Below are 25,938 nucleotides of genomic sequence, written 5' to 3'. Positions count from 1 at the left end.
TGAAGGTTAACTTGCAGGTTGAGTCAGTGGTGAGGAAGGCAAATGCAATGTTAGCATTTATTGAGAGAACTAGAAAATAAAAGCAAAGATGTAATGCTGACGTTTTATAAGGCATTGGTCAGATGCACTTGGAACATTGTGAGCATTTTTGGGCCCCTTATCTAAGGATATGCTGGCACTGGAAAGGGTCCACAAGAATGAACCCCGCCTTGATTGCTCTTGGCCTGTATTCACTGGAGTTCAGAAGAATACAGATGGACCTCATCGAATATTGGAAGGTCTAGACGGAGTGGATGTGGAGAGACCGCTTCCTATAGAAGTGGAGCCTAGGACCAGAGGGCATCTCTTTAGAACAGAGATGAGGAGGAATTTCTTTGGGCAGAGAGTGATGAATCTGTGGAATTCATTGCCACAAATGACTGTGGAGGCCAAGTCATTGGGTACATTTAAAGAGGAGGTTGACAGGTTCTTGATTAGTAAGGGTGTCAAAGTTTACTGGGAGAAAGTAGGACAATGGGTTGAGAGGGATAATAAATCAGTCATGATGGAATCATGGAACAGACTCAATAGTCTCACTGGCCCAATCTGCCCCAGTGTCTTACGGTCTAAATTTCTTTTGCCATTCTTCCACTAACTTTCTCAATGCAAAGCGTCTTGAATCTCTTTGGGTAACACCAAAGTGACAGAGGAGTTACTGGAATAAGTAGCCAAAACACAAAGAGATACAGAGATGGGTAGAGAGAGAGGGTCCTAAAGGTGGGAGTCAAGGTTCATTAACCCATACAGGACACATCCCATAGCTTTACAGAGAAGGTATTAGAGAAGGATACAGAATATGGGCAAATCAAATCCAAGACAAAGAGACAGAATCCAGTGAAGTAAAACAGGGAGGATGCAGACCAGATCCTAATGGACCTGATCAGCAGTGAAACAAATCACACAAAGACCCATTAAAGTACACCACTCCAACTTTAAAAAAAAATTTTATTGCAAGATTTACAAGATTAGAAAACTAGAAAAAAATGCTTTCAAGAAGGTAAATACTTTATCACAGCATTTAATTCAGTCATAACTTGTACACAGTCTCTGACGTGAGCCGCTGACAAGTTGGGTGGATACCACAGCCGGTACAGGTACAACAACGCGATAAGAGGGCACCACCGTGTTCTTACTCAGTCCAGCGATGGCCGCAGTGTACGGCTGTGCACACGTAGTACAGTCTCATGGCGTCCTGCAGGGAGGGAAAGGGTGTATTGGAGACATGCAGCAAACTCTCAATCCTTGTCACCAACCAGTCACAGGTACCACTGAACTTACTTGCACATCATTGGGACATGTATTACATACCGTAACAGGGACCCATGAGCGTAGCATTTGACAGAGAGTACTCAATGAACGCACTCCTCACACACACAAACATTGCCTTCTCGTTGCCGTAGTGCTAAGTGTACGCTTGTCGACGTCTTCCTTGGTATATTTTCACATAACGGGCCCCAAACTGAGCTGATGCACTTGGGTTGGCTTTACAGTGCCTTTTCCACCATATCCGGCAGAATATTCCATCACTTTAGTAATGGGATGTGTAAATATGACGACACTGGTGCCAAGCTGTATGGGTCCTAATGCCCCTCCCTTGGACAACATCGGTGGCGTGGAGAGGGGAGACTTGCAACATGGGCAACTGCTGGTCTTCCATACAACCTTGCCCAGGCCTGCGCCCTGGAGAGTGAAGACTTTCCAGGCGCAGATCCATGGTCTCGCAAGACTAACGGATGCCTTAAAAAAAAATGTGTATGTTGTTTGTATACCGCATTTAATGTAAACGCTTCTGATTATTTTGTAATATGATTATAACCACATTGTAAGGTGCATCATATTAGCAGGGCCGAGATGGCCTGTTTCCGTGCTGTAATTGTTATATGGTTATATTCTGATTCATGTGTAGTCTTTCAAGGACTCTTCATCTCACGTTCCTGATATTTATTGCTTATTATTTCTTACCATTATCCTCTTTTTTTCTTTTTGTATTTGCAGCTTGCTGTCTTTTGCACATTGGTCTTTCATTGGTTCTACTGGATTTATTGAGGATGCCCACAGGAAAATGAATCTCAGGGTTGCATATGGTAAGATACAGGAACTTTGATAATAAATTTATTTTGAACCATCACGAAGGACTCTCTCCATCTAGGGTATGTCCTCTTCTAAGTTGCTGGTGATCGCAGCAGGCCAGGCAGCATCTCTAGGAAGAGGTACAGTCGACATTTCGGGCCGAGACCCTTCGTCAGGACTAACTGAAGGAAGAGCTAGTAAGAGATTTGAGAGGGGGAGGGGGAGATCCAAAATGATAGGAGAAGACAGGAGGGGGAGGGATGGAGCCAAGAGCTGGACAGGTGATTGGCAAAAGGGATATGAAAGGATCATGGGACAGGAGGCCCAGGGAGAAGGAAGAGGGGGAGGGGGGAAAACCCAGAGGATGGGCAATGGGTATAGTGAGAAGGACAGAGGGAGGAAAAAGGAGAGACAGAAAAAGAGTGTGTGTGTATAAATAAATGAACGCAGCAGGCCAGGCAGCTGGTGTTCACCAGCAACTTTGATGTGTGTGGCTTGAATTTCCAGCGTCTGCAGATTTCCTCGTGTATGCCCTCTTCTCCTTACTACCATTGGAGTCTGAGGATCCACACTCAGTGTTTTTGGAACAGCTTCTTCCCCTCTGCCCTCAGATTTTGGAATGGTCCATGAACACTACCACACTATTCCTCTTTTGCAATACAGTGGATTCCAGTTAATTGAGGCAGCAGCTGATTTGGGCCAACTCTCAGAGAACAAAAACAAATCAATAAGATAGCCGGGATTCCTTACGTTTATTTGGGACACTATGCTGCCTAACTGGGACAGGAGACTGTTACTGAACAGCTTCTAACTAGATTTCAGTCGTGTGTCTGTTAAACACTACACATGCTTAAAGCAAGTAGTTTTTAAACAGCGTCAGTAGTATGTGCTTGTGTTCAAAAAGCAGTGATTTTTGTCACTGATAGCTGGTGAGAAATAAGCGGTTAGACAATTCAGAACTGTTTTGCTCTTCAGTTTCAAGCATTCAGGCTTGGAGATGTCAGAAAGAGCTGGGAGTGAAACTGGAACAATTTCACTACTTCATCAAGTCAGGAACTACGAAGGACTTGAAAGCAAAAACAATCATCTTGAATGTTACCTTCGGTCCCCACCGGACACTCAGCTCTCACCTGTGACTGCAGTAGCTGTTGCGTGTGACAGTGACCACACCCCGGTACACCGCTTCGACAGGTGGGCTAAACCAGATGAGGGTAGCTGGTGGCCTCATACCCCGGTGAGATAGGGACATGCCTGTCCTAGCAATGTGAACTTAGCTCCAGCAGACTGGCTGCACATAAGAACATAAGAAATAGGAGCAGGAGTCGGCCATCTGGCCCATCGAGCCTGCTCCACCATTTAATAAGATCATGGCTGATCTGGCCATGGACTCATCTCCACCAACCTCCCTTTTCCCCATAAACCTTAATTCCCTACTATGTAAAAATCTATCCAAGCTCGTCCTAAATGTATTTATTGAGGTAGTCTCCACTGTTCCATTGGGCAAAGAATTCCACAGATTTGCTACTCTTTGGGAAAAGCAGTTCTTCCTCAGAGATTGATAGGTTCTTGATTGAACATGGCATCAAAGGTTACAGGGAGAAGCCGGGAACTGGGGTTGAGAAGGAGGGAAAAAAGGATCAGCCATGTTCTTATTGAATGGCGGAGCAGACTCAATGGGACAGATGGCCTAATTCTGCTCCTATGTCTCCTGGTCAACTCCGTCCTAAATCTACTCCCCCGAATCTTGAGGCTACGTCCCCTAGTTCTAGTCTCACCTACCAGTATCTTACCTATCCCTTTCATAATTTTTTATGTTTCCACAAGATCTCCTCTCATTCTTCATTCCAGTGAGTACAGTCCAAGGACACTCAATCTCTCCTCATAGCCTAACCCCCTCATCTCTGGAATCAACCTGGTGAACCTCCTCTGCACTTCCTCCAAAGTCAGTATATCTTTCCTCAAATGAGGAGACCAGAACTGCACACAGTACTCCAGGTGCGGCCTCACCAGTACCCTGTACAGTTGTAGCATAACCTCCCTGCTCTTAAATTCAATCCCTCTAGCAGTGAAGGCTAACATCCAATTTGCCTTCTTGATAGCCTACTACACCTGCAAACCAACCTTTTGTGATTCATGCATAAGCACTCCCAAGTCCCTCTGCACAGCAGCATGCTGCAATGTTTTACCATTTAAATAATAATCTGATCTTCCATTTTTCCTTCCAAAGTGGATGATCTCACATTTACCAACATTGTACTCCATCTGCCAGACCCTTGCCCACTTACTTAAATTATCTTCATTGCTCTGCAGACTCTCCATATCGTCTGCACAATTTGCTTTTCCACTCAATTTAGCATCATTAGCAAACTTAGATGCACTACACAGGGTCCCCTCTTCCAGATTGTTAATGTATATCATGAACAGTTGTGGGCCCAGCACCGACCCCTGCGGCACACTGCTCACCACTGATTGCCAACCAGAGAAACACCCATGTATCCCAAATCGCTGCTTTCTATTAGTGAGGTTGATGTTCTGGAGCATGTTGATATTACGGGAGAGGAGGTGTTGGAGTTGTTAAAATACATTAGGACGGATAAGTCCCCGGGGCCTGATGAAATATTCCCCAGGCTGCTCCACAAGGCGAGGGAAGAGATTGCTGAGCCTCTGGCTGGAATCTTTATGTCCTCGTTGTCTACGGGAATAGTACTGGAGGATTGGAGGGAGACGAATGTTGTCCCCTTGTTCAAATAAGGTAGTAGGGATAATCTGGGTAATTATAGACCAGTGAGCCTTACGTCTGTGGTGGGAAAGCTTTTGGAAAAGATTCTTAGAGATAGGATCTATGGGCATTTACAGAATTGTGGTCTGATCAGGGACAGTCAGTATGGCTTTGTGAAGGGCAGATCATGTCTGACAAGCCTGATAGAGTTCTTTGAGGAGGTGACCAGGGATATAGATGAGGGTAGTGCAGTGGATGTGATCTATATGGATTTTAGTAAGGCATTTGACAAGGTTCCACACGGTAGGCTTATTCAGAAAGTCAGAAGGCATGGGATCCAGGGAAGTTTGGTCAGGTGGATTCAGAATTGGCTTGCCTGCAGAAGGCAGAGGGTCGTGGTGGAGAGAGTACATTCCGAGCGTTGTGACTAGCGGTGTCCCACAAGGATCGGTTCTGGGACCCCTACTTTTCATGATTTTTATTAACGACCTGGATGTGGGGGTAGGAGAGTGGGTTGGCAAGTTTGCTGACGACGCAAAAGTTGGTGGTGTTGTAGATAGTGTCGAGGATTGTCGAAGATTGCAGAGAGACATTGATAGGTTGCAGAAGTGGTAGATGGAGTTCAACCCAGAGAAGTGTGAGGTGGTACACTTTGGAAGGACAAACTCCAAGGCAGAGTACAAAGTAAATGGAAGGATACTTGGTAGTATGGAGGAGCAGAGGGATCTGGGGGTACATGTCCACAGATCCCTGAAAGTTGCCTCACAGGTAGATGGGGTAGTTAAGAAAGCTTATGGGGTGTTAGCTTTCATAAGTCCAGGGATAAGAGTTTAAGAGTTGCGAGGTAATGATGCAGCTCCATAAAACTCTGGTTAGGCCACACTTCTGGCCGCCTCACTATAGGAAGGATGTGGAAGCACTGGAAAGGGTACAGAGGAGACTTACCAGGATGCTGCCTGGTTTAGAGAGTATGCATTATGATCAGAGATTAAGGGAGCTAGGGCTTTACTCTTTGGAGAGGAGGAGGATGAGTGGAGACATGATAGAGGTGTACAAGATAATAAGAGGAATAGATAGAGTGGATAGACAGCGCCTCTTCCCCAGGGCACCACTGCTCAATACAAGAGGACATGGCTTTAAGGTAAGGGGTGGGAAGTTCAAGGGGGATATTAGAGGAAGGTTTTTTACTCAGAGAGTGGTTGGTGCATGGAATACACTGTCTGAGTCAGTGGTGGCGGCAGATACACTAGTGAAATTTAAGAGACTATTAGACAGGTATATGGAGGAATTTAAGGTGGGGGTGTTATATGGGAGGCAGGGTTTGAGAGTCAGCGTAACAATGTGGGCCGAAGGGCCTGTACTGTGCTGTACTATTCTATGTTCTATGTTAACCAATCCTCTATACACATTAAAACATCACCCCCCAACTTTGTGCATCCTTATCTTATGGATAAGTCTTTTATGTGGCACCTTATCGAACACCTCCTGGAAATCCAAGTAAATAACGTCCATCTGTTCCCCTCTATCCACTGGGCTCATTATATCCTCAAAGAACTCCAGTAAGTTTGTCAAACAGGACCTGCCTTTGCTGAATCCATGCTGCGGCTACCCCATGGAGTCATTTCTTTCCAGAAGCCTCGCTATTTCTTCTTTTAAAGAAGAAGGGTGTGTGATCTACAGTGAGGAAGGCACTTTTGCAACGCTCTATGGAGAGCGAAGAGCATGATGAGTCACAGAAGACTTCATGGTCATCCACCACATCCGAGGAAGACCCCAGTTTGTAGCACTGGATCCAGACTCCTGAGGTCGAGAGAGTGGAACTGGCCCAGGGCAGCGGCTTTTCCACTTTAAAAACCTCCCGCACAGGTTTCCTGTCATTGTCAGATGTGACGGCAACCACCAGTATTATTGGTGGTGCTCTAATTTGGTCTGTATCTAAATACATAATCTGTTACTCAGTTAAACAGCAGTTTGCCTTTGTTATACCTTTTTAACTATTTCCATGAAACTTTGGCTAATTAAGGCACCAGCTTAATTGGACCAAAATATACTGGACCCGATATGACCCAATTAACCATAATCCACTGTATTTATACAATAATGTAACTTATAATTATTTATGTCTTGCACTGTATTGCTGCCACAAAGCAATGAATTTCATGACCTATTTTACTGATAACAAAGCTGATTGTAACTCTGCAAACTAGCAAACAGCCTGGACCCCACATCTTAGTGATAAGCATCAGTGCTATTTGCTTCAGTCCTCACCAGAATACACTTGACCCCAAGCCACGCAGCACAAGACCACTGTTGGGATTGGTTGTTCTTTATGTTTTTTAAAAAAAGTATTAGTTGAATTAATGAGTTTGTAGCAAGACTAAATTTGTAGTTTCACTAACATATAATTCGTACTTCTCTAACTTTTTATTTTTCACAATTACATTCCACCTATTGGTGGGAAAATGTTATGACAGTCACATAACAGTTTATCATCTTTCATTTTTCATTGACTAAGTGTTACACAGGTATAACATTTTTGTCTTCTAACTGGCCCTTGTTTATCTTGGGAATTTACCTGATCTCAGTATAACAGTATCTTTTTCTGCAAAAATCACCATCTTGTCTTTGCTCTCAGTTCTTTTCTTTAGTAACCCTAACCTTGCTGCTTTATTTAAACTTCCAATGAATGATTGCAAAGCAACATGTCTTCAACTCATTCTTGGACTGCTGAAAGAACCTGCGGATTGAGAGATCATCAGATCCGACTCTGTTTCACTGGTGTGAGAGTGCCAGAGGAGGGCTGAGCTTTCAAGCAAGCTCTATGTACATAGGTAGTCAGTATTATGTCTTCCTCTCTATACAAAATGCTGTTAGAAATATTAGGGTGATGAGGCATAGAGTGGAGAGATAGCACCTTTTACCCAGTGTGGGAACGGCTAATAGATTGGAAGGAAGTATGGAGGTGCTGACAGAATTCTGTCGGCTACCTATTCCTCTCCATTGATGCTGCCTGACCTGCTGAGTTCCTCCTGCATCTTGCGGTGCGTTGCTCTGGATTCCCAGCATCTGCAGTCTTACTTGTGCTTAGAGTTAGTGTTCTTTAAACGGAGGGGTGGGTGTGTGGAGCACACTGTCAGGGGTGGCGGTAGAGGCAGATACACTAGGGACATTCAAGAGACTCTTGGGCAGGCACATGGATGAAAGAAAAATGGAGGGCAACGTGGAAGGGATGACGCAAGTCCGTAAGACTTACTTGCTGCCCGTCACACTGCTGATGTTCAGGGCAGCAGTAAAGGTCCTCCATCATTGCCTGTCCTTGGCCACTCAAATGGAGAAGGATTCTTCATTGCTGTTTCCGTAACAGTTTCATTTAACCAGCCAGGGCTGTCGGCCCAGAGTTGAACCCTTGAACTCGGAGGACCGGTGGATCATTCTTAGTCTGCCCTCTACCCTTTGACCTGTTTGGCATGGGTGACCCTGCCAAGACCCAAAGCATAAAGCCCCGATTCCAGCCAACATAGGGCCATTGAGGCACGCAAGCCTCCGTGTGGTCCTCTTGGAGGAAGACTATAAGACACTGGAGCAGAATTTGGCATTTGGCCCAGTGAGTCTGCTCCGCCATTCCATCATGCCTGATTTATTATTCCTCTCAACCTCATTCTCCTGCCTTCTCCCCATCTCCCTTCATGCCTTGACCCATCAGGAATCTTTCAACCTTTGCCTTAAATATACCCAACGGCCTCCACAGCCACCTGTGGCAACGAGTTCCACAGATTCACCACTCTCTGGCTAAAGAAATTCCTTATATTGGCAATAAAGCACTTCTGACTCTGAATGCAATAATCTGAATACTTGCACTCCCACAACCGGCAAGCAGGAGCTTCACCAATGAAAGAAAATCAGAAACTAAAATATTGACTTCTATTCACAAAAGGATAAAATTCAGACTTATTCCCAACGAAAATGGTGGAAATAAATAATTGTTAAGTTATTAGTTGTATTAAGAATGATATGTATATGGTTTGACTAGATACCACGACAGCTGCATGATTAAGCTGCGTTGGGACTTGTCATACCTCAGCCCTTGCGCTGTGTGATTGGAAAAATACCGCTTCCTTATGTCCGCACCTGCAAAAATGAGCAAAACACAGTTTCAGAATTTAATGATTGCACGTGACAGAAAGATTAACAGTATTCATTGTGGAATAAAGGATGCAAAGAATGTAAACTATGGAGCTTCACAGAGGTATGGGAACATCTAGAGAGATATCAGCAACTGCTGTGTATTTGGTTCACAGAAATGTGGCCATTTTGGATGCAGCGCTGCAGCCCAAGGTTTTCACCAGTCATTGCAAAGACAGGACACCTGAATCTTTTAAAGCAGAGGAGGTGGAGTGTGCTTTATGTTTAACTCGCCTTGGTGCACAGTCATGGCGGTTCTGGCCCAGTACTGCTCATCGAGCAATCAAGTGTCATTCATTTTATTTGCCGAGGGTGTTTGCTGCCAAGACTCTGGTGGTGGTGTGCATTCCTTCTGAGGCCATCATCAGGCAGGTACTGGAGGAGCTGAGCACCGTGACCAGCAGTCACGAAACAAATTACTCTGATGCCTTCCTTATCATTGCAAGAGATTTGAAGAAGTCTCTGAACAACTACCACCAGCTATCACCTGTGGAACCAGAGGCGCCAACAGACTTGACCGCTGTTATAGAAACATCAAAGGCGCTTACCAGCCATCTCACAGCCACACTTTGGGAAGTCTGATCCCCTGGTTGTATTTCTACTCTCAGCAAATAGGCAGAGACTAAAGACCACAGCACCAGTGTTGAGGTGTATGGTCAAAGGAGGCAGAGGAGTGCTTAAAGGACTGCTTTGGGTCAGTGGACTGAACAATATTCAAGGATTCATCTTCGAATCCAAATGACTACGTCACAGTTGTCATGGGCTTCATCAAGACCTGAGTGCATACCTTCGAGAACACACCAGACATACCACAAAAAGCAGTGGATGAACTAGCAACACACATCAAAGTTGCTGGTAAATGCAGCAGGCCAGGCAGCATCTCTAGGAAGAGGTACAGTCGACGTTTCGGGCCGAGACCCTTCGTCAGGACTAACTGAAGGAAGAGCTAGTAAGAGATTTGAAAGTGGGAGGGGGAGAGGAGATCCAAAATGATAGGAGAAGACAGGAGGGGGAGGGATGGAGCCAAGAGCTGGACAGGTGATAGGCAAAAGGGATATGAGAGGATCACGGGACAGGAGGCCCAGGGAGAAGGAAGGGGGGGGAACCCAGAGGATGGGCAAGGGGTATAGTGAGAGGGACAGAGGGAGAAAAAGGAGAGTAGGAGAAAGAATGTGTGTATATAAATACATAACGGATGGGGTACGAGGGGGAGGTGGGGCATTAGCGGAAGTTTGAGAAGTCAATCTTCATACCATCAGGTTGGAGGTTGGATGAACTAGGAGATTCATCCAACTAGGAGATCTAGCCCTCCATTGAGAGCTAGATCTCAAAAGAAAATCTTGCCTGACAAATCTGTTGGAATTCTTTGAAGAAATAACATTCAGGATAGACAAAGGAGAATCAGTTGATGTTGTGTACTTGGATTTTCAGAAGGCCTTTGACAAGGTGCCACACAGAAGGCTGCTTAACAAGTTACGAGCCCACGGTATCACAGGAAAGATTCTAGCACAGATCAAGCAGTGGCTGACTGGCAGGAGAATGAGAGTGGGAATGAAGGGAGTCTTTTCTGGTTGGCTGCCAGTGACTAGTGGTGTTAACAAGGGTCTGTACTGGGACCGTTACTTTTCATGTTAGCTGACGGAATTGAAGCCTTTGTTGCAGAGTTTGCAGACGATAGGTGGAGGGGCAGGTAGATTTGAGGAAATAGAGAGGCTACAGAGGACTGAGACAGATTAGGAGAATGGGCAAAGAAGCAGCAGATGGGAAGTATGTGGTCACTTACTTTGGTAGAAGAAATAAAAGTGTTGACTGTTTTCTAAATGGAGAGAAAACACAAAAACCTGAGGCACAAAGGGACCTGGGAGTCCTTGTGCAGAATGCCCTAAAGATTAATTTACAGGTTGAGTTTGTGGTGAGGAAGGCAAATGCAACATTAGCATTCATTTTAAGAGGACTAGAATATAAAAGCAAGGCTGCAATGTTGAAACTTTATAAAGCACTGTTGAGGCCTCACTTGGAGTATCATGAGCAATTTTGGGTCCCTTATCTTAGAAAGGATGTGCTGAAACTGGAGAGGGTTCAGAAGAGGTTCACGAAAATGATTCCAGAATTGAATGGCTCGTCATATGAAGAGCGTCTGATGGCTCCGGGCCTGTATTCACTAGAATTCAGAAGAATGAGAGATGTCCTCATTGAAACCTATCAAATGGTGAAAGGCCTGGATAGAGTGGATGTGGAGAGGATGTTTCCTCTGGTGGGAAAGTCTAAGACCAGAGGGTACAGACTCAGAATAGAGGGGTGTCCTTTTGGAATGGAGATGAGAAGGAATTTCTTAAGTCAGAGAGTGGTGAATCTGTGGAATTCTTTGCCACAGGTAGCTGTGCTGGCCAAGCCCTTATGTATATTTAAGGCAGAGGTTGATAGATTCTTGACTGGTCAAGGCATGAAGGCAGCAGATTGGGGTTGAGCGGAAAATTGGATCGGCCATGATGAAATGGCGGAGAAGACTTGATGGGCCAAATGGCCTAATTCTGCTCCCATATCTTATGGTCTTATCAATGGCATTCAAGTCCAGGTACGAGCTACGGGAAAAAGAATTGCGATTGAAGTTAGAGACAGGATCAGATGCATGTCAGCTGCGGGAGGGTTTGTAAACTATTACCAACAAGGCAAAACCTAACATCATGAATGGCAGTGATGCTTCACCCTCAGATGAGCTCAGCGCCTATTAGGCACACTTTAAAAGGGAGAACAAAACCACACCGGTGCAGATCCCTGAGGCATCCGGTGACCCTATGATCTGTCTCAGAGGCCAGTGTCAGAACATCTTTCAAGAGGGTGAAGCCTTGCAAGGTGTCAGGCCCTGATGGTGTATCTGGGTAGAGCACCGAAGCCCTGCGCCAACCGGCTGGTCAAGGACATCGTCAATCTCTTACTGATGCAGTCAGAGGTTCCCAAAAGGTGACCCATCATACCAATGCCCAAGAGCAGGGTAAGCTGCCTCAATACCATCACTCAGTGACACTCACATCTACTGTGATGAAGTGCTATGAGATGTTGGTCATGGCTAGAATCAACTCCTGCCTAAGTAAGTACAGGCAAATTATAGCAACTCCTGCCGAACCTGCCATAATTTGCCTATTGCTACAACAGGTCTACAGTAGACGTAATCTCACTGGCTCTACACTCGGCCTTGGATCACCTGGACAACAGCAGTACCTACATCAGGCCGCTGTTCACAGATTACAGCTCACTGTTCAACACAAACATACCCTCAGTCCTAATCGACAAACTCCAAAACCTGGGCCTCTGTACCTCCGTCTGCAATTGGATCCTTGACTTCTTCATTGGGAGACCAGAGTCAGTCCAGATAGGAAATGACAACTCTTCTTCATCAACACCAATGCACTTCAAGGATGCTCCATAGCTTACTGCTCTACTCCCTCTACAACCATGGCTGCGTGGCAAGACACAGCTCAAATGCCATCTATCCATTTGCTGATGACACAATTGTTGGCAGGATTTCAGGTGGTGACAAGGAGGCAAACAGAAGCAAGACAGATCAGCCAGTTGAGTGATGTCACAACAACCTTGCACTCAACTTCAATAAGACCAAGGAATTGATTGTGAACTTCAGGAAGGGGAAGTTGAGGGAACACATACCAGTTCCCTTCGAGGGATCAGCAGTGGAAAGCTTGAATAGTTTCTGGAGGGGGTGGGGGGGGGGTCAACATCTCTAAGGTCCATCTTGGGCCCAACATATTGATGCAATTACAAAGGAGTTTGAAGAGAACTGGTATGTCCTCAAAGACACTCACAATTTCTACAGATATATTCTAACTGGTTGCATCACCATCTGGAATGGAGGGGGCCACTGCACAGGATCGGAAAAAGCTGCAGAAAGTCACAAACTCAGCCAGATCCATCATGGGCACCAGCCTCCCCAGCACTGAAAACACCTTCAAAAGGTGATTCTTCAAAACGGCACACCCGTCATTAAGGACCCCCCATCATCCAGGACGTGCTCTCTTCTTATTGCTACCATCAAGGAGGTGGTAGGGGAGCCTTAAGATAGATACTCAACGTTTTAAAAACAGCTTCTTCCCCTTCACCATCAGATTTCTGAATGGACAATGAACCCATGAATACTACCTCGTTTTTTTTAACCTCATTTTTTGCACTACTTATTCAGAATCAGGTTTAATATCACCAGCACATGTCATAACATTTGTTATTTAGACACACATTCCAAAGAAAATCAGAGATCATACATTTAAGGTGAGAGGCACAAGTTGAGAGGAGATGTCCAGGGCATATTTTTTTTGCTCTTACTGAGAGTGATGAGTGCCTGGAATAAGCTGCCTGGGGTCATCGTGGAGGCAAATTCAACAGAGGTGCTTCGATAGGTACATGAAAGTGCAGGAAATGGAAGGATTACTTAAAGATTAGCTATATTTGTCACATGGACATCAAAAGATAGAGTGAAATGCACTCCCACTGTAGACAAAGACAAGACAGGACAGCAAGGCTAGAAGTTGTGGTGAAGTTCTACTTACTTTGGACAAGGATGGTCTTCTGTTCTGGGCAGCGTCGGATCCTGCGCCACGTCTGCTATTATTTGTGTCAGTTCACTGTTTGAAGAAAAAAAGGAGACATTCATGAACACTGAGGTCCTTTAGCATCTGCTGGACGATGCTGAGGATGTTCTACGAGTCTGTGGTGGCCAGTGCTATCATGTTTGCTGTTGTGTGCAGGCTGAGGGCAGCAGACACCAACAGAATCAACAAACACATTCGTAAGGTCAGTGATGTTGTGGGGATGGAACTGGACTCTCTCACGGTGGTGTCTGAAAAGAGGATGCTGTCTAAGTTGCATGCCATCTTGGTCAATGTCTCCCATACACTACATAATGTACTGGGTGGGCACAGGAGTACATTCAGCCAGAGACTCATTCCACCGAGATGCAACACAGAGCGTCATAGGAAGTCATTCCTGCCTGTGGCCATCAAACTTCACAACTCCTCCCTTGGAGGGTCTGACACCCTGAGCCAATAGGCTGGTCCTGGACATTACATAATTTACTGGCATAATTTACATATTACTATTTAACTATTTATGGTTCTATTACTATTTATTATTTATGGTGCAACTGTAATGAAAACCAATTTCCCCCGGGATCAATAAAGTATGACTATGACTATGATTATACGCAGGGCAAGGGGCTTGGATGAAACAAAAGAATTAATACTTGTTGATGTGAAGACTGACAAAGTCAGCAAGTCCAGAGGTAGAAAGCTGCCAGGTGAAAATCCCCAGGTGGCCTTGTGAGTCTGAGAGTCCGGGGCAGGGAGTGGGGGTCAGGAGTCGGGGACGGTGAATCTGTGAGTCTGAGGCGGGGACTGGAGGTTGGTGGCCCGATGACTGCGAGTCTGTGTGCCCGGGGCAGGGACTGGAGGTCAGGAGCCCAATGACTGAGTGTGGCCCAGAGGGGGTCCGGGCTAGGGACTGAAGATCAGAGGCCCAATGACCGCGAGTCTGGGCCATGGACTGGAGGTCTGAGGCCCAAGGCCCGATAATTGCGAGTCTGTGAGCTCGGGAGCCTGATGACTGTGGGTCCAGGGCAGGGAATGGAGGTGGGAGACACGATAACTGTGAGTCCAGGGCTAAAGCTTGGAGGCAGCCTATTCTGGGGACTGAAGCCTGTCTGTGTTCGTGGGAGGGTGGGAAAGGGGTTTGTTTTGCTGCTGTTGTTGTTGCTTGTGGTGTTCTGCTGAGCATCCTGGGTACATTATTTTGGCGCCAGAACGTGTGGCAACGCTTGTGGACTTGATCCCATCACATCCCAGGTTCTGTTGGTTGTTAACGCAAACACCACACTTCACTCAATGTTTTTATGGACGCATGATAAATAAATCTGAATCTGAAACGAGTACTGGCAACAGACATTCGGCATGGCTGATCACAAAATCAATAATTAACATTAAAAACAGCATCTACTGAACCATTCTTTCCCCACTGCTACTGATCATCTGAAGTAACCACTTCTGTTTCATGCCGTTTGCCGTGGTGTTGCCACGTTCTCCACATTCATTCTGCTTCTCTCTGTTAGCATTTCTTCCCGTTGTTGAGCGCTACAGCAGAGAAACAGGCCCTTTGGCCCATCTAGTCTGTGCTGAACTGCTACTCTGCTTAGTCCTATGAATGTGCACTGGGACCATAACCCTCCGAACCCCTCCCATCCATGTACCGATGCAGACTTCTCTTAAACGATGAAATTGAATCCTCATCCACCACTTTTTCGGCTGGCAACTCGTTCCACACTCTCACCATCCTCTGAGTTCCCCTGAAATATTTCACTTTTCACCCTTAACCCATGTCTTCTAGTTTTAGTCTCACCCAACCGGAGTGGAAAAATCCTGCTTGTAATTACTCTACCTTTACCCCTCACAATTTTGCAAACCCTTATCAAATCTCCCCTCATTCTCCTACATTCCAGGGGATAAAGTCCTAACCTGCTCAACCTCTCCCCACAACTCAAGTTCTGTAAATTTTCTCTGCACTCTTCCAATCTTATTGATACATAATCAATAATCAGAACTGCACACAACACTCCAAATTTCACCACACTAATATTTTAAACAACTTCAGCATAAAATCTCAACTCCTGGACTCATTACTTTGATTTAGGAAGGTCAATGTGGCGAGGTGGAGATACGTATCTACCAAAGGAGGTGTAAAGAGCTCCTTCCCTCCGCTAGCCTGCAGGTCACCCTCGGGCAAGGTGTAACACCTGCTTAGCGCCCCCCCCCCCCCGATCAGGGTCATGTGAGCCCATGGGGTCAGGTGGTGCTGCCACGGTATCAGCGAGTTCAGAGTTCAATCCCAGCATCCTCAGAAATGGGTCTAAAACAACTGCAATATATATGAGCAGCCGGTGCAGATCACAAGTCCTGGTCATGTGACCACTGACGCCAGGCAGACAAACTCTGAAGAGGATTGATAATAACTGGGGTTACCCATCTTATAAAGACACTGCCCAGAAGGTGGCAATGGCAAACCACTTCTGTAGAAAAATTTGCAGAACAATCATGATCATGGAGAGACCATGATCACCCACGTCATACGACATGTCTCGCAATGAACGAGCTATGTACTAAGAGCTTTATGTCCATATCTACCATTGTATTTGCACTCAGGCTGCACTGAATCTCTGCACCATCCCATTTCGTGCTCATCGCTGTAATTATTAGTACCTTGCCAACTGTTTACTGTGCACATTGCACAAGGAATTTCATTCCTCCCTGGTGCATATGGCCAGCCACAGTAGCGTAGCAGATAGCTGAGAGTTCAATTCTGTACAGTCTCCCGAAAACGGGTGGGTTTCTACCTTCAGTCCAAAACGTACCAGTTAGTACAGTGGCATGCAAAAGTTTGGGCAACCCGGTCAAAATTTCTGATACTGTGAATAGCTGAGCGAGTAAAAGATGAACTGATTTCCAAAAGGCATAAGGTTAAAGATGACACATTTCTTTAATATTTTAAACAATAATTTTTTTTTTATTTCCATCTTTTACAATTTCAAAATAACAAAAAAGGAAAAGGGCCCGAAGCAAAAGTTTGGGCACCCTGCATGGTCAGTACTTAGTAACACCCCCTTTAGTAAGTATCACAGCTTGTAAACGCTTTCTGTAGCCAGCTAAGAGTCTTTCAGTTCATGTTTGGGCCAAAAAGTTCTATTCAAAAGGTTCAAAGGAAGACCTAAACAAGCCTGATGCATTTTGGAAACAAGTTCTGTGGACTGATGAAGTTAAAGTAGAACTTTTTGGCCGCAATGAGCAAAGGTACGTTTGGAGAAAAGAAGGTGCAGAATTTCATGAAAAGAGCCCCTCTCCAACTGTTAAGCACGGGGGTGAATCGATCACGCTTTGGGCTTGCGTTGCAGCCAGTGGCACGGGGAACATTTACTGGTAGAGGGAAGAATGAATTCAATTAAATACCAGCAATCTCAGGAAGCAAACATCACACCACCTATAAAAAAGCCAAAGATGGCTTCTGCAACAGGCTAATGATCCTAAACACACCTCAAAATCCACAATGGACTACCTCAAGAGGCGCAAGCTGAAGGTTTTGCCATGGCCCTCACAGTCCCCCGACCTAAACATCATCGAGAATCGGTGGATAGACCTCAAAAGAGCAGAGTGTTTACAAGCTGTGATACTTGCCAAAGGGGGTGTTACTAAGTACTGACCATGCAGGGTGCCCAAACTTTTGCTTCGGGCCCTTTTCCTTTTTTGCTATTTTGAAAATGTAAAAGATGGAAATAAAAAAAAGTTTTCTTGCTTAAAATATTAAAGAAATGTGTCACCTTTAACTTTATGCCTTTTGGAAATCAGTTCATCTTTTACTCGCTTAGCTATTCACAGTAACAGAAATTTTGACCGGGGTGCCCAAACTTTTGCATGCCACTGTAGGTTAATGAGTCACTGTAAATTGTCCGGTAACTAGTTTAGGATTTATTTATTTAGAGATACAGCCTGGAGCCGGCCCTCCCGGCACTTCGAGTCACACCACTCAGCAATCCCCCAACTTAATCCTAGCCCAACCACAGGACAATTTACAATGACCAATTAACCTATCAACCAGCATGCCTTTGGAGCCCCGGAGGAAATGCAGGCAGTCATTGGGAGAACATACAAACTCCTTACAGGCAGTGGTGGGATAAATTGGGTTTGTCGGGGGTTGCTGGGCAGTGCGACTCAAAGGGCCGTGCTCTACCCTGAATAAACATGACACTAAATAAACCTGAAATCCTGTATGTTAACTTAGCTCTCCGGTGCCCCCTTGTGACAAAACTCAGCACCTTTCTGTCCTCAAGCTGCATTTAAAGGGGTTTGTCAGAAAGAAAAGTCAAAATGCTGGAGGTACTCAGCAGGTCAGGCAGCATCTATGGAAAGTCGATGTTTCAGGCCGAGATCCTACATCAGGCCAGGAAAAGAATAGGGAAGACACCAGAATAACAAGGTGGGAGGAGGGGAAGCTGAATAGCTGGAAGGTGATAGGTGAAGCGAGTTGGGTGGGAAAGGTCGAGGGCTGGTGAGGAAGGAATCTGACAGGAGAGGAGAGTGGGCCATAGGAGAAAGGGAAGGAGGAGGGGAACCAAGTGGAGGTGGTAGGTGGGTAAGAAGAGGTAAGAGGCCAGAGTGGGGAATAGAAGGAGGGGAAGGGAAGTGAAAAACGTTTTTTTAAACCAGAAGGAAAAATCAATATTCATACCATCAGGGTTGCAGGCTACCCAGACAAAACACAAGTTGTTGCTCAATGTAAGGATGTGTCAGAATCAGGCTTATTATCAGTCTGTGATAATCTGCTTTGTGACAGCAGTAAAGTGCCAAAACATAAAATTACTGTAAATTTCTACAGATGTACTGAGGAGAGCATTCTAACAGGCTGCACCACCGGGGGGGGGTTACTGCACAGGTTCAAAATAAGCTGCAGGAAGTTGTAAACTCAGTCAGCTCCATCATGGGCACTGGCCCCTGTAATATCCAGGACGTCTTCAAGGAAGGACGCCTCAAAAGGGCAGCGTCCATCATTAAAGAACCCTGTCACCCAGGACATGCCCTCTTCTCATTGCTACCATCAGGGAGGAGGTACAGGAGCCTGAAGGCACACACTCAACGATTCAGGAACAGCTTCTTCCCCTCTGCCTTCCGATTTCTGAATGGACATTGAACCCATGATACTACCTCATTACTTTTGTTATTTCTATTTTTGCACTACTTATTTAATTATTTTATATATACTTATTACTGTAATTCACAGATTTTACTACAATGTACTCTTGTCACATAACAACAAAATTCACAATATATGCCAGTGATATTAAACCTGATTCTGATTACAGAATAAATAGAGCAATGAAAAAATGATGCAGTGCAAGTAAGCCAACAGCCTCTGCTGGTGTGGCCAAGTAATTTTTAATATGAGGATATTACTCCTAATTAATGGAATGCTGGAAATGCACTAATTATTAGGTGACAGCAACAAGCACACACTTGACCACTCCTTTTCAGCTGATGGAGGAAGCAGAAAACCTCCGGATATTTGGACACGTACCGTTGTCTGGTGAATCAGAAACCAGCCATTCATCACGTTGAGCTGCAGACTGATAAATGCACAACTTCTGTCCTGACCTTGCACATGAGCCAGTAATCAGACTAAAGCCTGGTTTATACCTCTGCGTCAACGCGTCACCGCAAACCCTACGCAAAGCCAACGCGGAAGCCTACGCGAGAGCTTGCGTTGCCGCGACGTGCATCTCTCCCAAAATGTAACCGCGTCTCGCGGCAACGCAGATCGTAAGAACTGTGATTGGTCCGCATTTCCTCCTACACTGCAATAGCTTCCCAATGGACGACTGAAGGGCAGGGAAGGAACTCTGGCTGCAATGCTTTCCATAAAGCTTTACAGACCTCTGAAATTATGGAGGACACATTTTGTTTTTACGAAAAAAGAAGCTCGCGTCTTGTTTACCCCGAGAAAGACTACCATGACCATGAAGCCTTGCACAGGCAGGTGTGTGCGCACGCGTGACATGCCCGAATTGCAGAGCGGCGCAGACACACCAACACACAAGTATGAATGCTCACAACGCGCGTAAGTCACTGGCGAAGGTTATGGTGTCCAGTTCACACAGAAGTATAAATCAGGCTTTAACCCGACAACCTCCAGCATCAGAGGTTCGGAAACGCAGTACAATTCAGAAGGACACTGTACAGTCTCTTTGAGGGACGCCTACCCTGACGAAATTTACATCTTTCTTTTGACAGGAGTTCAGGGAGACTCTCTCCCACTGCTCCCATTCCGTGAGCTCCGCTGCTCTCCAACTCTTCGAGCAAGGAACTGATTGTGGAGTTCAGGAAGGGCAAGTCAAGGGGACACGAACCAGCCCTCAGTGAGCAGGGGTTCCCAATCTGGGGACCACAGACCTCTCAATTAACAGTAGAGGTCCATGGCATTAAAATCCCTATCATAGAGGGATCAGCAGTGGAAAGGGTGAACAGTTGTCAACATCCCTAAAAATCTATCCTAGGCCCAACACACTGATGTAGTTATAAAGAAGGCACAACAGCAGTTAAATTTCATTCGGAGTGTAAGGAGACTTGGTGAGTCAGCGAAGACACTTGCAAATTTCTACAGATAAACTGTGGAGAGCATTCTAACTGGTTGCATCACCGTCTGGTATGGGGGGAAGAGGGTCACTGCACAGGATCGAAATAAGCTGCAGAAAGTCAGACCATCACGGGCACGGGCACGGGCACCAACCTCCCCGGCATCTCTAAGGAGCGATGCCTCAAAAAGGCGGCAACCATCCTGAAGGACCCCCCCCGGGTCACTCAGTACATGCTGTCATCTCATTGCAACCACACAGGGGGTACAGGAGCCTGAAGACACACACTCAACGACTCAGGAACAGCTTCTTCCCCTCTGCCATCCCATTTCTGAACGGACAATAAACCCATGAATAGTTCCTTGGTATTTTCTCCTCTCTTTGTGCAACTTATTTAATGGATTTTTCATACACTTATTGTAAATTATGTATCTTCCCCACTGTTCCCATCTGCCCCCCCACCTTCAACCACTCTCCCTTCATTCCATGCTCCAATTTCCTCGCCTATGTGATCCCATCATCACCTTCAGCCAGCCTACCTCGCTGTTCCAAAACTCCCTTCCCCGATCTGCCTACCACCCACCCTTCCTCAGCTGGATCCGACCTACTGCTTGCCAGCCCTGGCTCCGAACCCTTCCTTCCACTGCTTTGTGCCTGCTACCTCCCCTCCATCATTCAGACCCAATGAAGGGTTTCAATCTGAAATGCCAACCGTCCACCTCCCCCCACGCATGCTGCCTGACCTACTGAGTTCCTTCAGTAGATTGTATGTTGCTCCAGATTCCAGAATTTGCAGTCTATTGTCCTTCCAAGAAACCATAAGCACTCAATGTCAGCAAGACCAAGATGCTGACTATAGAATTCAGGAGAGGGAGGCCAAAGGTCCGTGAGCCAGTACTCATCAGAGGATCAGAGGTGGGGAGGGTCAGCAACTTTAAATTCCTGGGTGTTACTACCTCAGTGAACCTGTCCTGGGCCCAGCATGTAAATGCAATTGCGAAGAAAGCACGGCAGCATCTCTACCTCCTGAGGAAACTGTGGAGATTCGGCACGACACCTAAAACCTTGACAAACTTCTGTGGATGTGTAGTGGAGAGTGTATTGACTGGCTGCATCACAGCCTGGAATTGGAAAACCAATACCTTTGAACGGAGAATCTTACAAAAGGTAGCAGATTTGGCCCAGTGCATCACTGGTAAAGCCCTTTAACACCACTGAGCACATCCACATGAAACACTCGTAGGAAAGCAGAATCCATCAGAGATCACCACCATCCACGTCATGCTGTTTTCTCACTGCTGTCATCAGGTAGAAGGTACAAGAGCCTCAGGACCCACACCACCAGGTTCAAGACTAGTTACTACCCCTCAGCCATCAGGGTCTTGTGTAAACTCACTTGCCCATCCATTGAGATGTTCCTACAACCAATGATCTCACTTTAAGGACTCTTTATCTCATGTTCTCTTATTTATTGCTATTTATTTTTGCATTTGCAGAATTTGTTGTCTTTGCACTCTGGTTGATCTTTCATTGATCCTGTTTGCAGTTACTATTCTACAGATTATGCCTGCGGGGAAATGAATCTCAGCAGCTACGTGTATGCATTTTGACAATAAAATTGACTTTGAACTTAAATCACAATGATGCACAGCTTAAACCAACACACAACAGACGAGCTCGAGCTTTACTTACTCAACTTCGTGCGTGATCTTATTGACGTAGATACAGCTGTTATCAGCCTCCTGTTGGTAGTCACAGTTTCGACACTGTAGGTAAGATACAAATCATTTGACATCTCGTCCGCCCATTTCAGTTCCCCTACCCATTCCCATTCCGACATGTCGGTCCACGGGCTCCTCTACCACCACGATGAAGCCACTCTCAGGATGGAGGAGTAACACCTCATATTCTGTCTGGGTAGCCTCCAACCTGATGGCACGAGCATCCAGTAATTGCCCCCTCCCCCTCACCATTCTCCATTCCTGTTTCCTTCTTTCATCATATCTCCTTACCTACCATAACCTCCTTCTGGTGCTCCTCCCCCTTCTCTTTCTTCAATGGTCTTCTAACCTCTCCTATCAGATTGCCCCTTCTGTAGACCTGTATCGCTTTCACCAATTGAGTTCCCAGCTCTTTGCTTCACCCTGCCTCCTCTGCCGGTTTCACCTGCCACCTTGTACTTCCTCCTACCATCCCCCACCTTCTTACTCTGACCTCATTCTTTTTTCCAGTCCTGAGGAGGGGCCTTGGCCTGAAACATAAACCGTATACTCATTTCCATTGATGCTGCCCTGCTGAGCTCCTCCAGCATTTAGTGGGTGTTGCTCGGATTTCCAGCATCTGCAGGTTTTCTCTGTGTTTATAACTCATTTGCACAACATGAAATCCTGAGCTTTTTTTGGAGTTGCAAAGCACGGATGGATTGGGAGGTTCACTTGCATCAAACCTCTTCAGCAGGCGTCTCCATTTGCACACTGATGGGGGAGCCCCTTTCAAGCAGCATGGCAGTGTAGTTGGTCATACAGTGTTGTCACACAGCCAGCAAGCCAGGCTCAATTCCCACCGTGTCTGTAAGGAGATCGCACATTCTCCCCTTGTGGGTCAATCCAGGGATGTGCAGGCTAGTTGATCACGGTGATAAATTTGCTGACGATATTGGCAGAGTCTCAGACAGCGATGAGAGGATGTACAGGAGCGAGATACACCAGTTAGCTGAGTGGTGTCACAGCAACAACTTTGTGCTCAGCATCTGTAAGACCGAAGAACTGATTGCAAACTTCAAAAGGGTAAGACGAGGAAACCCACACCAGTCCTCATGGGGGGGGGGGTCAGAAGTGAAGAGTGTGAGCAATTTCAATTTACTGGGTGTCAACATCTCTGAGGATCTAACCTGGTCCTAACATATCGATACAGCTTCAAAGAGGCATGATGGCAGCTATATTTCATTAGGAGTTTGAGCAGATATTGTACGTCACCTAAACACTTGCAAATTTCTACAGATGTACCATGGAGAACATTCTAACTGGCTGCATCACTGTCTGGTATTCGGTGGGGGTGGGGAAGGGGCTACTGCACAGTTTCAAAATAAGCTGCAAAGAGTTAAGCATTTAATCAGCTCCATCCTGGGCACTAGGCTCTGTAGTATCCAGGACATCTTCAGGAAGCGATGACTCAAAAAGGTGGTGTCCATCATTAAGGACCCCCATCACCCAGGATTTGCCTTGTTCTCAGGGAGGAGGTACAGAAGCCTGAAGACGCACACTCAGTGATTCAGGAACAGCTTCTTCCTCTCTGCCATCCGATTTCTGAATGGACATTGAACCCATGAACACTGCCTCACTACTTTTTTAATATCTATTTTTGCACTACTTATTTAATATATAAAATATAATTCAGCTTTTCTACTATTTTGTATTGCATTAAGTTAACAAATTTGATATTAAACCTGATTCTGATGGGGGGCTCGTTGGGGCAGTAGAGTTTACATAAGTTCTGAGAGGACAAACTTTGCACCGTTTCTGAAATTTTTGAGGAGCGGATTACTAATTGCGTAAGGGTGAATTTCCAGCTAAAATTGCGGTGACGTGGGGCAGGGATCACTTGAACATTTTACAGAAAAGTGCCCATCACACAGCTGGCCCGGGCACTTCGATTCATGACACAGGCACACTTTGCAGAAACATATTCTGTTGATATGTAGTGTGCAATGACTGCGTGGAAGGCGAGAACGCTAACTTAAATCCAGCCGAGAACTTGGCAACCAAGTCTGAAGTAAGATGCTGCCAAGAGGATTACCGGGGTTTCAGCAACACCACCAACCCCACCTAGTTGTGACATTTTATACAAAGAGCCAAAGCATCCCACAATCTCTTTGACCCACTACCACTGGGAAGGAGGTTCAAGAGCATCAGGACTAGGACTGTCAGACTGGGTAACAGCTTCTTCCCTCGGGTTGTGAGAGTACCCTGCCACCACCGAGGCCTCGTCACAAGGATAGTGAGCTGTTTACTGTCACACCGCAGCGTGTTTCACGAGGAGAAACACTGTTCCGTGTGGTTTTATATATCCACAGTCAGATGACAATAAACTTCAACTTGGTCCCATGATTTATCTGCAACTTAATGTGAAAAAGACTAAGGAGCTGGTGGTGGACCTAAGGAGAGCTAAGGTACCGGTGACCCCTGTTTCCATCCAGGAGGTCAGTGTGGACATGGTGGAGGATTACAAATACCTGGGGATACGAATTGACAATAAACTGGACTGGTCAAAGAACACTGAGGCTGTCTACAAGAAGGGTCAGAGCCGTCTCTATTTCCTGAGGAGACTGAGGTCCTTTAACATCTGCCGGACGATGCTGAGGATGTTCTACGAGTCTGTGGTGGCCAGTGCGATCATGTTTGCTGTTGTGTGCTGGGGCAGCAGGCTGAGGGTAGCAGACACCAACAGAATCAACAAACTCATTCGTAAGGCCAGTGATGTTGTGGGGATGGAACTGGACTCTCTGACGGTGGTGTCTGAAAAGAGGATGCTGTCCAAGTTACATGCCATCTTGGTCAATGTCTCCCATCTACTACATAATGTACTGGGTGGGCACAGGAGTACATTCAGCCAGAGACTCATTCCACCGAGATGCAACACAGAGCATCATAGGAAGTCATTCCTGCCTGTGGCCATCAAACTTTACAACTCCTCCCTTGGAGGGTCAGACACCCTGAGCCGATAGGCTGGTCCTGGACTTATTTCATAATTTACATATTACTATTTAACTATTTATGGTTCTATTACTATTTAATTATTTATGGTGCAACTGTAACGAAAACCAATTTCCCCCGGGATCAATAAAGTCTGACTATGACTATGATTATGATGTCAGTATGACAGAGAGACATCCTTAACCCCATTCGTCATTCATGCTCGAACTCACCGCATAAAGCAGGATTCTGTTCTCTTTGTCCTCTTTCGGGTACAACATGTTATTGCTGAAACAAGAGAACAAAAAAGGGTCATCGTTAATTATTGATCAGAAAATGCCCCAAGGGTCACAGGACCCGTCCACCCCATCCTTCCGCCCCGCTCTCTCCTGCACACACAACCCCAGCATTCCGCACACACCCACTCCTCACCCCACGTCCCCACGCCTTTCCGACCAGCCCCGGCCACACTCACCATTCCTGACAGAACCGGATCCCCACGAACCCGGGGCCGCCGTGGCCCGCTTCGAAATCCATGGCTGCCGCCATGGGCGCATGCGCAGCACTGCCCGCTCTCGGCGCCCCCCTCCCGCCGGCTACGGGTGCCGGGCGGAGCAGGCGAACGCGACGCGAACCCCGCCCGGGACCCGCTGCAAAACCGACCTGTGACTCACGGCTGGCAAGAGTCAAAGCCCAGTCACACAAGGAACCTCGAAATTTCACAGCAATGCTGTCATCAAAGTACCTATATATTCCCAGATGCTGCATTGAGATTAATTTTATTTCAGATAAAGTCGAAATATACCAACATTTTATGAAACGTTATACATAAACAAGTACTGACAAGCTAACACACCAAAGATTGTGCGAGGGCAGCCCGCAAGAGACGCCACACATTCCAACGCTCTGGTGTGAGGTGAGGGGTGGGGGGTGTGTCAGTGTCACAGTGAGGGGTGTGACGGTATCACAGTGTGTCGTGTGTCAGTGTTACAGTGCATCAGCCTGTGAGTTTTGGTGTTACAGTATGTAGGTGTAATAGTGTCAGTGTTACAGTGTGTTGGTGTTAC

At 46.1% G+C, this 25,938-nt stretch overlaps 1 protein-coding gene across 1 annotated transcript; it reads right to left on the bottom strand.

Annotated features, from left to right (window-relative positions):
- Window positions 1-966: 966 nt before the first annotated feature.
- On the bottom strand, window positions 967-25,455 carry polr2i (RNA polymerase II subunit I). The gene is made up of 6 exons (XM_072269827.1): window positions 25,347-25,455; window positions 25,105-25,159; window positions 21,873-21,946; window positions 13,567-13,641; window positions 8,905-8,956; window positions 967-1,231 (listed from the first exon to the last, which is right to left on the bottom strand). The coding sequence occupies exons 1-6, from the start codon at window positions 25,418-25,420 to the stop codon at window positions 1,169-1,171; spliced, it is 393 nt and encodes a 130-aa protein (XP_072125928.1). The 5' UTR covers window positions 25,421-25,455; the 3' UTR covers window positions 967-1,168.
- Between the last annotated feature and the right edge of the window lie 483 nt (window positions 25,456-25,938).

The sequence above is a fragment of the Mobula birostris genome, chromosome 10 (genome assembly GCF_030028105.1).
Source record: "Mobula birostris isolate sMobBir1 chromosome 10, sMobBir1.hap1, whole genome shotgun sequence".
Classification (NCBI taxonomy): domain Eukaryota; kingdom Metazoa; phylum Chordata; class Chondrichthyes; order Myliobatiformes; family Myliobatidae; genus Mobula; species Mobula birostris.
Note: the sequence above shows the minus strand (reverse complement) of the source record. Positions and strands in the feature narration are given on the sequence as shown.

Coding starts and splice junctions, on each gene's coding strand:
- polr2i (XM_072269827.1), bottom strand. CDS start 25,420: ATGGCGGCAGCCATGGATTTCGAAGCGGGCCACGGCGGCCCCGGGTTC. Junction 21,947..25,104: donor ACAGAATCCTGCTTTATGCG/GTGAGTTCGAGC, acceptor TCTTACCTACAG/TGTCGAAACTGTGACTACCA. Junction 1,232..8,904: donor CACACAGCGCAAGGGCTGAG/GTATGACAAGTC, acceptor CCCTCCCTGCAG/GACGCCATGAGACTGTACTA.